This window comes from Oncorhynchus kisutch, linkage group LG12 (assembly GCF_002021735.2).
Source record: "Oncorhynchus kisutch isolate 150728-3 linkage group LG12, Okis_V2, whole genome shotgun sequence".
Lineage (NCBI taxonomy): Eukaryota > Metazoa > Chordata > Actinopteri > Salmoniformes > Salmonidae > Oncorhynchus > Oncorhynchus kisutch.
In genome coordinates, this window is record NC_034185.2 from 10,379,552 (window position 1) to 10,392,131 (window position 12,580).

At 40.0% G+C, this 12,580-nt stretch overlaps 1 protein-coding gene across 1 annotated transcript; it reads left to right on the forward strand.

The window, feature by feature from the left end:
* The first annotated feature begins 2,063 nt into the window (after nt 1–2,063).
* LOC109901317 (cholesterol 24-hydroxylase-like) lies at nt 2,064–10,616 on the forward strand. Its single transcript, XM_031836841.1, has 15 exons — nt 2,064–2,227; nt 2,397–2,474; nt 2,569–2,650; nt 2,863–2,936; nt 3,158–3,244; nt 3,331–3,469; nt 3,729–3,842; nt 4,387–4,549; nt 4,786–4,851; nt 5,145–5,217; nt 5,313–5,397; nt 6,371–6,481; nt 8,172–8,260; nt 9,818–9,884; nt 10,061–10,616. Exons 1-15 carry the CDS (start codon nt 2,079–2,081, stop codon nt 10,214–10,216), a joined length of 1,533 nt encoding a protein of 510 aa, XP_031692701.1. The 5' UTR covers nt 2,064–2,078; the 3' UTR covers nt 10,217–10,616.
* The last annotated feature ends 1,964 nt before the right edge of the window (nt 10,617–12,580 follow it).

Sequence of the window (12,580 nt, forward strand, 5' to 3'; positions counted from 1 at the left end):
TGATATGGGCACCTTTTCATCCAAGCTACTCAATACTGCCCCTGCAGCCATAAAAAGTTAAATACAAAAAATGACGTCATAGGTTTTATTCTGTCCTTCCTCCACTCTGATACAATGGCAGTATAGTTCACAAGCCTTCCCACATTGTCCACCACCTGTTAAATAATCTACTACTAGTCCAAGGTCTCTCCTCTCCCTTTGTAGAGACAGGATGTCCTGTAAGGAACACAGCATTCCAGCCAGTCTGACGATAGCTCCATTAGTTTCTAACAAGGAACAGACAGTCCTTCTAATTCTGTATGAAAACTACACACATTACATTCAGTATTGTGATTACAATAAGATTCGTACATCCATACAGTAACATAGTAGTATTCTGTTTAGTCATAGTTCTGATTGAAATGTATACATAATTTAGTCATTATTCATAAAAATCCCTTAACAAGAACACTTTGTGCAAACCCTAAAGCATGGACTCAAAATGACCTAAATGAGACGAAGGGACTTTGCAAACAAAACTGGCCAAGTTCCTGGCCTCCTAGCGAAACACCCCAAATGTCACGACATATGAAAGCCCAGCAGCACTGTTTTTCGGGAGGCCTTGCCGCACACAGCTGGATATCATGAAGCCAAACAGGTGTAATGAAATGCTGAACAAACAAGCCAAGATGCTCTCCGGTGGCCGGGAGCGCCATCTCCAAACAGGACAGGAAGTGATGGTGTGAGACTCCAGAAGAGGAGGGAAATGGACAAGAGGGACCGTACATACACAAACGGGACCCAGAACTTACCAGGTTCAAGTGAGCCCAGACATAATGTGGCGGCATCACATTAAACAAATGCATTTCACGGAAAACAGCACAACAATCAAGAGAGAACAGGCACAGAGAGCTCCTGAGAGTGACACACAGGGAACTGTAGAGGACGGTGGGGCAGTAAAGAGACCCCAGGCTGAAAGAAGGGAACGTGTTGATTAAGGTGCTGCTATAGCAGAAACTATAATGGAAAAAGCACACACTGAGGATGTTCAGGAGCCTAAAGACAATCCAAGGTGCTACCCAGAACGAAGGCACCGTCCACCAGACACACACTGAGCATGTTCAGGAGCCTCCAGACAATCCTAGGTGCTACCCAGAACGAAGGCACCGTCCACCAGACAGACTGGACTTATAAACAAACAAACAAAAACAAACTGTTCAAGTTCATATTAAAAGATACAAAATAACTACAAGTTCTGGGAAATGTTTCAGTTGTGGTTTGGTAAAAGTAACTCCGATTGTATAAGAGAAGGAATGTTATGTTCTGTTAATTACTGATGTCCCCTTTAAGAATGGAGCACCCTTGGTCATGTGCAGTGTTGTTCTATGTTATTCTGGCACTAACTCGTTTTACTAAATGTGAAGCTCCAGTTCAATTTCTTGTATTTAGAGTCTTTCGTATTATATAAATAAGTAATAAGAGCTAAGACACTACATTTAAGTTCAAACGGCTCTCCTGTTAAGTAGTTGTAACGGTTTTCTTGACTTGAAGGAGAGGCGGACCAAAGCGCAGCTTTGATTCATGTTTAATAAAGCACTTCACATGAACAAACTAACAAAATCAAGAACCGTGAAACCCAAAACTGTCCTATCTGGTGCAAACACAGAGACAGGAATAAACACCCACAAACACACAGTGAAACTCAGGCTACCTAAGTATGATTCTCAATCAGAGACAACTAATGACACCTGCCTCTGATTGAGAACCATACTAGGCCGAAACATAGAAATACCCAAATCATAGAAAAACAAACATAGACTGCCTATTTTAAAGTTTACATTTCATGGTTCACGGAATGCTTTTCTTACAATCCTAACAATTTACATACAAGTGGGGTTCCAGAAAATGCAGAACTGTAGCCAAAAACAATTAATAATTAACAATCTGCTTGATGTGGACATATTTTATGCAGAGTAAATCCTCTCGCTTCACATATGCCTCTCTACTACTAGTACGACTGGTGACCAAATTCCGTCCCAAAAACAACGACCACATAACTGGTTTGCAGGGTCACCACGAGCTATCTAGTCTTCGAAAATATGGCCCTTTTCTCTTTCTTTGCAGGTTGGATCGGTTATTTGCTTATTTGCCTGCTTGGATTGATTTTCATCGCATTTCTCTGTTTTTGTCTTTACATAAAATATATTCATCTGAAATATGATCACATACCGGGACCACCAAGGGATAGGTGAGTCAGTATGATGTAACTTGAATATTTATTTTAAAATACTTTTGCTAAATGTTAGTTTCAACTATATTGAGTGGCGCATCGGATTTGTTGATAAGGAACTACAATAGGTGAAATGTCATAACGTTCTTATTTTTCAGTTATTAACCCGTCTCTTGTTCTCCCCCAGTTTTATATTTGGTCATTCCCCAACCATGCTGAGGGAGATGAGCAATGGTCGAGTTCTCCACGACAAATTTCTGGAATGGTTTGTTGAATGATATTGAATGCTACACACATAGATTGAATCAGGTGTTGTTTATTCTGGGACAATAAATAAAGATATATTTTATCTTTGACAGGGCTGAGATTTATGGACCGGTGTACCGTATCAACGGTTTGCATATTGTGATGTTGTGTGTGACCTGTCCTGATACCACCAAGGTAAACCTGTGAAATTACTGTAATTATAATCTCTGATTGACTGACTACGTAAACACCTGACCAAATTAAGCAAGATTTTAGTTCTGGGTTAACCAAGATTAGTGTAATCATACATTTTACCATGTTCATTTCTGAAATGAAAGTGCTGTAAAATAACACATTACCCCAATTCCCCCTTCAAACCAAACTGACACTTTTATTTGTCTCCACAGGAAGTCCTGATGTCACCTAAGTACCCCAAAGCCCCAATGTTCTACAAGCGTCTCTTCAACCTGTTTGGACAGAGGTCAGTCCTCTGTATAATTCATGTTATCTAAATATACTTCCTACTACTATTTATTGTGTCAATGTTTAAGTTTGTACAAACTCTTTCAACACAATCCCTCCTAATGCTGGTTATCGCATGCGTAGCCTACAGAGCATATAGACATTCAAATGGGACAACTTGGTCACTGGTCAGTTTATTCAGTCTTAGGGTAAATACTATGTTGTCCATCTTCTTCATAGGTTTTTGGGAAGTGGCCTGGTCACAGCACAGAATCATGATGAGTGGTACAAACAGCGAAGAATAATGGACCCTGCCTTCAGCAGTCTGTAAGTCACTATAATTGATCAATCGACTCATTGATCACTCCATTGATCAATCCATCCAGCCATCCATCATTGCTGTGTATTGTTAGGTATCTGCGGGGTCAGATGGGTGCGTTCAACGAGAGGGCAGAGAAGCTGATGGATAAACTGGCGGACATGGCTGACACCAACACAGCTGCCAACATGCAACACATGTTCAACTGTGTGACACTGGATGTCATCACTAAGGTAACGGTCACTTCCTGTTACCCTCAGATCCCCACACAGCCCTTACACTTTATTCTTTCTGTTGAAAGCTACATTTGTTGGTATATCTGACAGTAAAATTGTCATAACAGGCAGTTATAACACACTCATTACCTAAGCAATATACAATTTAATCTCACCAAGCCAATGTGCTAGCTATAATTAGCATAACTAGAACCAGGAGTTTTACCTTATCATGTTGTAAGATGTTGTCAATCCTCTGTTTTTATCTCATCTGTAGGTGGCGTTTGGAGTGGAGCTGGATCTGCTGAAGGAGAGTGACTCTCCGTTCCCCAACGCTATAGAGACGTGTCTTAAGGGAGTGGTCCACTATCTCAGAGACTTCACTTTCCAGGTAAATAATGACATCAAGTATGTTAGTGATGCTTCTCGAGAACGATGGCTTATTGAATTGATCTATTTGAAATCCTACAGTTTCATCAGATAAAATCCTGTGTTATAAGAAACTAATACAATTAAAAAATGGACACTCATGAACAGTTTGTTCTAGTCTCTTGTTTCCATCCTTCCAAGTAGGAAGCCTGTAAGATGTGGCTAAATTCACCATAATACGTTTTACAGCGTCACATTCCCTCGATGGGATTTAAATAAATGGTCGGATGACATATCTCTAAAGATGGAGTTTATTTTGAGCCTGTTTGCTACAGCTGGAAAATAATCCTGCAGCAACAAAAATGTGAATTATTATGTCGATTATAATTAATGGACATTTTTTGTAGGGGTTGATACATTTTACATCAAGTCTGATATTTTTAAGTGGAAATTACAAACTTTACAAGCCTCTTTAAACATTCAATACACACATTTGCATTTCCTGCAGTGCAGGAAAATTCACATAATTGAAAAAGAGTCATCAAATTAAGATCCTACATATGTAGCTCTACCCAAAGAACAAGAAGTTCATCAACGAGGTGAAGAAGTCTTGTCAGCTGCTGCGTTCGACAGGCAGACAGTGGATCAACGAGAGGAAAAGGGCCGTCCAAAACGGAGAGGACGTTCCAAAAGACATCCTCACACAGATCCTCAAGACGGCTGGCAAAGGCATGTTGTAGTAGCCTGATCCTAGATCTGTTCGTGCCGTCTTGCCAACTCCTGCCACTGTTCAAGACAAGACGGCACAAAGAGATCTGGGACCAGGCTAACATTGGAAACCTTTTACCTGTGGCTCTGCATGTGACATTGTGGGACAAGTGTTTGCTAAAACAGTCATGTAATTGATGAGGTTAAGTAGCACGATTGTCTCAATGCTGTAAACGGATATATATCCTTAATTTCAGAGGAAAACATAGCAAACGATGATGAGGAGCTTATGCTGGACAACTTTGTGACGTTCTTCATTGCGGGTACGTCTCCCTGAAACAAGTGCTATACTTTATTTACATATATATATATACAGTGCCTTTTTATTCGGCCCCCTTGAACTTTGCAACCTTTTGCCACATTTCAGGCTTCAAACATAAAGATATAAAACTGTATTTTTTTGTGAAGAATCAACAACAAGTGGGACACAATCACGAAGTGGAACAACATTTATTGGATATTTCAAACTTTTTTAACAAATCAAAAACTGAAAAATTGGGCAATTTTTTTTGAAGAAACAACAGTCACAGTACTTTTGCTGTTTTAATCTTGACAGGGCAAGAGACAACAGCCAATCAACTATCTTTTACCGTCATGGAACTGGGAAGGCTGCCAGAGATACTGACAAAGTAGGACTCGTTTTCATCATTTCTATTTTCGGTATTGATCATTTCTGTAATAAAAACAGGTTGGTTGAGTTTGTGACTGTCTCTGCCATTTCCAGGGTGAAGCAGGAAGTGGATGACGTCATCGGGATGAAACAGGAAATCAGCTTTGACGACCTGGGGAAAATGACCTACCTGTCTCAGGTAAATGATCTACCTGTCCCAGGTTCGTGTGTGCTGTCTTGTCATTGACCTGACAGTGACAGCAATGGAGCTACAAACCAGATCAAGGACTCAGAATTGGAACTGGCATCTGTACACAGAAACCATATTGTACGTTATACAATGTTGTACGATGGCTGATAGAATGGCGCTGGAGGAGATGGCTGCCCAGCGAAATGTGCTATTTTGTGTGTGCTTAGTCCCCTCCTGTACTCCTTGTTCACCCACCACTCCAACACCATTATTATGTTTGCTGATGACACAACAGTGGTAGGTCTGATAACTGACAACGATGAGACAGACTATAGAGACAAGGTCAGAGACCTGGCAGTGTGGTGCCAGGACAACAACCTCTCTCTCAATGTGAGCAAGACAAAGGAGCTGATCGTGGACTATAGGAAAAGGAGGGCCTTACAGGCCACATAAACATTGACTAGACTGAATTGGAGCGGGTCGAGAGTTTCAAATACCTTGGTGTCCACATCACCAAATTACCAACAAACTATCATGGTCCAAACACACCAAGACAGTTGTGAAGAGGGCACGACGACACCTTTTCCCCATCAAGAGACTGAAAATATTTGGCATGGGTCCCCAGATCCTCAAAAAGTTCCACAGCTGCACCATCGAGAGCATCCTGAACGGTTGCATTACCACTTCGTATGGCAATTACTCGGCATCTGACCGGAAGGCGCTACAGAGGGTAGTGTGTACGGCCCAGTACATCACTGGGACCAAGCTTCCTGACATCCAGGACCTATATACTAGGCGGTGTCAGGAAGGCCAAAAAATTGTCAAAACCTCCAGTCCCCCAAGTCAGAGACTGTTCTCTCTGCTACCACATGGCAAACGGTACCGGAGCACCAAGTTTAGGACGAAAAGAAAAGGTAACTCTTCACATCGTCAATTAATCAGCATGTTGTGTTTGATTCATATCATCCCCCCCCCCCGTCAGGTTTTGAAGGAGACTCTAAGGTTGTACCCTACAGCACCAGGCACTTCTCGTTTCATCCCTAACGACATCGTCATCAACGGCATCCCCATCCCAGCAGGAGTCTCATGCTTCGTGAGTAGTCACCTCAAAAACAATGTGGAGGAGTGATGACTGTTGTATGATAATATCTCTAAGTTTAGTTGTGGTGTTAACATGTGATACGCTGTGGTACCTCAATGTAGTAAAGGAATGAAGTATCCTTGTCTAAGCCAGTATGGCTCATACCTCAATGTAGTAAAGTAATGAAGTATCCTTGTCTAAGCCAGTATGGCTCATACCTCAATGTAGTAAAGGAATGAAGTATCCTTGTCTAAGCCAGTATGGCTCATACCTCAATGTGGTAAAGGAATGAAGTATCCTTGTCTAAGCCAGTGTGGCTCATACCTCAATATAGTATAGGAATGAAGTATCCTTGTCCAAGCCAGTGTGGCTCATACCTCAATGTGGTAAAGGAATGAAGTATCCTTGTCCAAGCCAGTGTGGCTCATACCTCAATGTGATAAAGGAATGAAGTAGCCTTGTCTAAGCCAGTGCTGCTCATACCTCAATGTAGCATCATTGTATCATTGACTTTTCTTATGTTAACATAGAATGTAAACATATAATGTCTCAAAACACCATGATTGTGTAATGAAACCATGAAAGGTAGTGCACCTAAGCTGAGATCTGGGTGTTTGAATGTAAAATGTTAATACACAGAATGTGTTTTAAAACAGAAGTGTAGGAACTCTGAAACACCCAAAGTGGTTCTTCAACCTGAATATGGGTGTTTTTAAGAGAGCGTTGTGAAAACCCATTTTGGGGGTTCAGTGAATGTAAAAGCATCAACACTCAAAAATTATGTTTCTCATACAATCAATGGTTTACAAATGCAAGTCATTTCAATTATTTGTTAATTTAATTTGACCAAAGTAATGTAAATCCAACTGCATATGTTACTCAAAATGTAATTATCTTTTATGAGGATAACCAAAGTTAAGAGACAAAAGATTGATTGAACTCATTGGAAGTCTGTTTTAATCACGTTGCATTTCTTATCTTGATGCATGACTCTGTTTTTAGAGGATTGTGGGTAATGTTTTTAGACTATGATTCTTTCACACAATGTTGTTTACATGTTTGAAGAAGGAAGTCTGCATTTCTATATTGGTATTAAGCAGTTTGTTGTGTAATGGATCATGATGAACGGATATCAAAACTGTCAGGCATTTTGACGTTCAATGAGGACAGCACCCATTCCCACATAGACAAAGGAAATGACAACAAAAGAGAAGGGATCTAATTCTGCTCTAAACAGAACTCAAAACACCAAAGTAGTGTGTTCGACCTGTTCCGTTAGTGCTCCCAGTCCCTGGCAAGGTGTTGCACAATATTTGATTTAGTGGTGTTACAACACACCGTGTCATTACTCCAGCAAAGATATGGTTTCGTCTCCTTCAAGTTGGTGGCAGCTCAGTTGCCACTAGTTAATGTAGCAATATTGATGTTACTCATATTGATGTTACACAGGAAATGGAAACCAGTTTGTACTTACTTTATTAATGTGCTGGTTGACAACATGCCTAGTAAAGTTTGGTTAACTATATATCTTTGTCTGTCGTGACTACAACACAAAACATATTGAAACAGTTTTGGTGTTACAATGAACTTCATCTTAACAGTGTAGTCAACACCTCATTAACTATTTTGGGTGTGGGTGTACTTATTTTATTTCCTAAAGTGTCTTAAATCTTTTGTTTGCCCCTATCTTGTCTGTCTACAGTTCAATTCGTATGTCTGTGGAAGGTTGGATAAGTTCTTTGAGGACCCGCTGAAGTTTGACCCAGAGAGGTTCCATCCAGACGCTGCCAAGTAAGTCACACAATACGTTTTATTGTTTATTGTTTCTTTACAACATTTGAATTGATTAAAGCAGAACTTCTCTCGTTGAAACTGGCATACATTGCATCCAGAAAATATTCAGACCACTTAACTTTTTCCACATTTTGTTACGTTACAGACTTATTCTAAAATGTATTTAAAAAACTATTTTCCTCATTAATCTCCACACAATACCCCATAATGACGAAGGAAAAAAAGGTTTTTAGACATTTTTGCAAAATTGAGCTCAGGTGAATCCTGTTTCCGTTGATCATCCTTCAGGTGTTTCTACAACTTGATTGGAGTCCACCTGTGGTAAATTAAATTGAATGGACATGATTTAGGAAGAAGCACACCTGTATATATAAGGTCCCACTGTTGACAGTGCATGTCAGAGCAAAAACCAAGCCATGTGGTTGACGCAATTGTCCATAGAGCTCCGAGACAGGATTGTGTCAATGCACAGATCTAGGGTAGGGTACCACAGAAATGTCTGCAGCATTGAAGGCCCCCAAGAACACAGTGGCCTCCATCATTCTTAAATGGAAGAAGTTTTGAACCACCAAGACTCTCCCTAGAGCTGACCACCCGGCCAAACTGAACAATCGGGGGAGAAGGGGCCTGGTCAGCGAGGTGACCAAGAACTCAATGGTCACTCTGACAGAGCTCCAGCCACTATATTCCACCCATGAGGCCAAAGATGGCACTTTTGATCAGTGATTGCAGGAAAGGGCTACTTTTGGTCATGAAGTCAAAGTTCGTCATGACTTACATGGTGGTTGGGTTATGATTTCGCCCACTAACACGGGATAAACAGCTGTGGTGATTACGCTCTATCCGATGGCAGAACAGTGGATCGGAATTTGTTTACAAAAGACAACATGTAGCGCATTTTTTACTTGAGAAATACTGCACTAAACACCTTAACTAGATGTAAAATTGCGTGACTAAAACCTTGTCGACAAAAAACACAATTAATTACAGATTTCTTGAGTTAACTTGGACTATTTTGAGGAAGTGATACTGGCTTTGTTCTTTTGGTGTCTCATGCAGTGGTGGGAAAAGTACCCAATTTTAACACTGGAGTAAAAGTAAATATATCTAGACTCAAGTAAAAGTAAAAGTCACCCAGTAAAATACTACTTGAGTTAAAGTCTAAAAGTATTTGGTTTTAAGTGTCCTTAAGTATCAAAAGTAAAAGTATAAATCATTTAAAATGTCTTATATTAAGCAAACCAGATGACACAATATTCTTGTTTTCTTAATCTACGGATAGCCAGGGTCACAGTTCAACACTCCGACATAATTTACAATCGAAGCATTTGTGTTTAGTGAGTCTACCCAATCAGAGGCAGAAGGGATGAACTTAGTATTTTACACCACCTGGTCTCATGGGGGACAAACATCAGCAACTGTTATATCGAACAACACCCCCAAAACTGAAATCTAGTTTATCTTAATGAGCAACAGAAAAACACATTTGGACTCTGTGCGTTCAGTCACTCTTTAAGAGCTAACAGACATGTTGTGTTTGTTTCTGTCCTGAAGACCCTATTACTGCTACTACCCCTTCGCCCTGGGACCACGCTCATGTCTGGGACAGAGCTTCGCACAGGTGAGCAGACTGTCCGTATGAAATACATTGAAACAACTTTATTTGGGATTGTTCTCTGCTGATCCTATTATCCATCCTAGTTAGATTACTCCTGGACTTCTGCCTCCATTATAGACTTTTTTTTATAGTTGAGCACACCAGATTTGTCATCCTTTAAAGAGATCTGTTGTTCACAGATGGAGGCCAAGGTAGTGATGGCCAAGCTGCTCCAGAGGTTTGACTTCAGCCTGCTGCCTGGCCAGTCCTTTGACATCCTGGACACTGGGACTTTGAGACCAAAGAGTGGAGTGGTGTGTAACATCAGACACAGAGGACAGACACCTGCAGCCTGACCTGACTGGGACCTGAACATGACTAGCACTTCTCTATAACTTGTCTTATTTCTTATACTTCCTAGTGGAGCAAATTATCTCTTTCTTTCAATGAAGCACCTTATTCAAATATCTAGCTATTTTTTTTCATCGGAGCGTTTGTATTTGTGCTGATTCCATGTTGTTAATTTACCCTTATCATGTAGTTACTATGCAGTATACCATTTATCACATAATATAAAGGTTACTATGCAGTATACCATTTATCACATAATATAAAGGTTACTATGCAGTATACCATTTATCACATAATATAAAGAGATTTATAAAGTATATATTAACTTCTTTGATGAACTTCTTAACCAACATTACCACAATGCCTCTGTTGGAGTGAATTGACTATATTTTAATAAAATAATTTACCAAACATCACTGAGCTCCAGAAGATTAGACTACTTTTATCCACAAGGAGTCGCTGTGAACCTGCAGACAAACCAAGAACATTCATTATCATGTTTTGTCTCTTGTTTACACCCATAAGACCTTGCTTTTTTCAATTTTGACTAACGACATGCCACTGACTTTGAGTAAAGCCAGTGTGTCTATGTATGCGGATGACTTTTAGTTTTAGAAATATTTAGGGCTAACTTATTCCTTGCCACCCAATCTGAAACAACACATTTGGACACATGTATACACGTCAGTTACTACAGTGACTGAAATGACTGCAACACTCAACAAAGAGCTACAGTTTGTTTCAGATTGGGTGGCAAGGAATAAGTTAGCCCTAAATATTTCTAAAACTAAAAGCATTGTATTTGGAACAAAACACTCACTAAACCCTAAACCTGAACTAAATCCTGTGCTAAATTATGTGGAAATTGAGCAAGTTGAGGTGACTAAACTGCTTGGAGTAACACTAGATTGTAAACTGTCTTGGTAAAAACATATTGATGCACTAGTTGCTACGATGGGGAGAAGTCTGTCTTTAATAAAGTGATGCTCTGCCTTCTTAACAGCACTATCAACGAGGCAGGTCCTACAGGCCCTAGTATTGTCACACCTTGACTACCTGTTCAGTCGTGTGGTCAGGTGCCACAAAAATAGACTTAGGAAAATTACAATTGGCTACGAACAGAGCAGCACGGCTGGCCCTTGGATGTACACAGAGAGCTAATATTAATAATACGCATGTCAATCTCTCCTGGCTGAAAGTGGAGGAGAGATTGACTTCATCACCACTTTTATTTATAAGGGGTTTTGAAATGTTGAATGCACCGAGCTGTCTGTCTGAACTACTGGCACACAGCTCGGACACCCATACATACCACACAAGACATGCCACAAGAGGTCTCTTCACAGTCCCCACACAGTATTAAATAGAGCCATGACTATATGGAACTCTATTCCACATCAAGTAACCGACGAAAGCAGTAAAATTTGATTTTATAAACAGATAAAAAACAATTTATGGAACAACGGGGACTGTGAAGCAATGCAAACATTGGCACAGACACATGCACACACACACACACACACACACACACACACACACACACACACACACACACACACACACACACACACACATACGATAACATACGCACTATACATACACATGGATTTAGTACTGTAGATATGTGGAAGTGGTGGAGTAGGGGCCTGAGGCCACACAGTGTTTTGTGCAATCTGTGAATGTATTGTAAAAATTGTATAAATTGCCTTAATTTTGCTGGACCCCAGGAAGAGTAGCTGCTGCTTTGGCAGCAACTAATGGGGATCCATAATAAACACAAATACAAAATACCTCTAGATGAGTCATTTTAGACAATGAGAATGACAGATCTATAACTCACATTTCTATGTGAATTTGGTCGAGTCACCCAAAAAGTGACATATTGCAGCTTTAAAAGTGGACAAGTAGACTAGTAGCACAGATACTGGATATTTGTTTAAATTATTTAATTTTTTTATCTTTATTTAACCAGGTAGGCAAGTTGAGAACTTGTTCTCATTTACAATTGCGACCTGGCCAAGATAAAGCAAAGCAGTTCGACAGATACAACGACACAGAGTTACACATGGAGTAAAACAAACATACAGTCAATAATACAGTATAAACAAGTCTATATACAATGTGAGCAAATGAGGTGAGAAGGGAGGTAAAGGCAAAAAAGGCCATGGTGGCAAAGTAAATACAATATAGCAAGTAAAACACTGGAATGGTAGTTTTGCAATGGAAGAATGTGCAAAGTAGAAATAAAAATAATGGGGTGCAAAGGAGCAAAATAAACAAATAAATAAAAATTAAATACAGTTGGGAAAGAGGTAGTTGTTTGGGCTAAATTATAGGTGGGCTATGTACAGGTGCAGTAATCTGTGAGC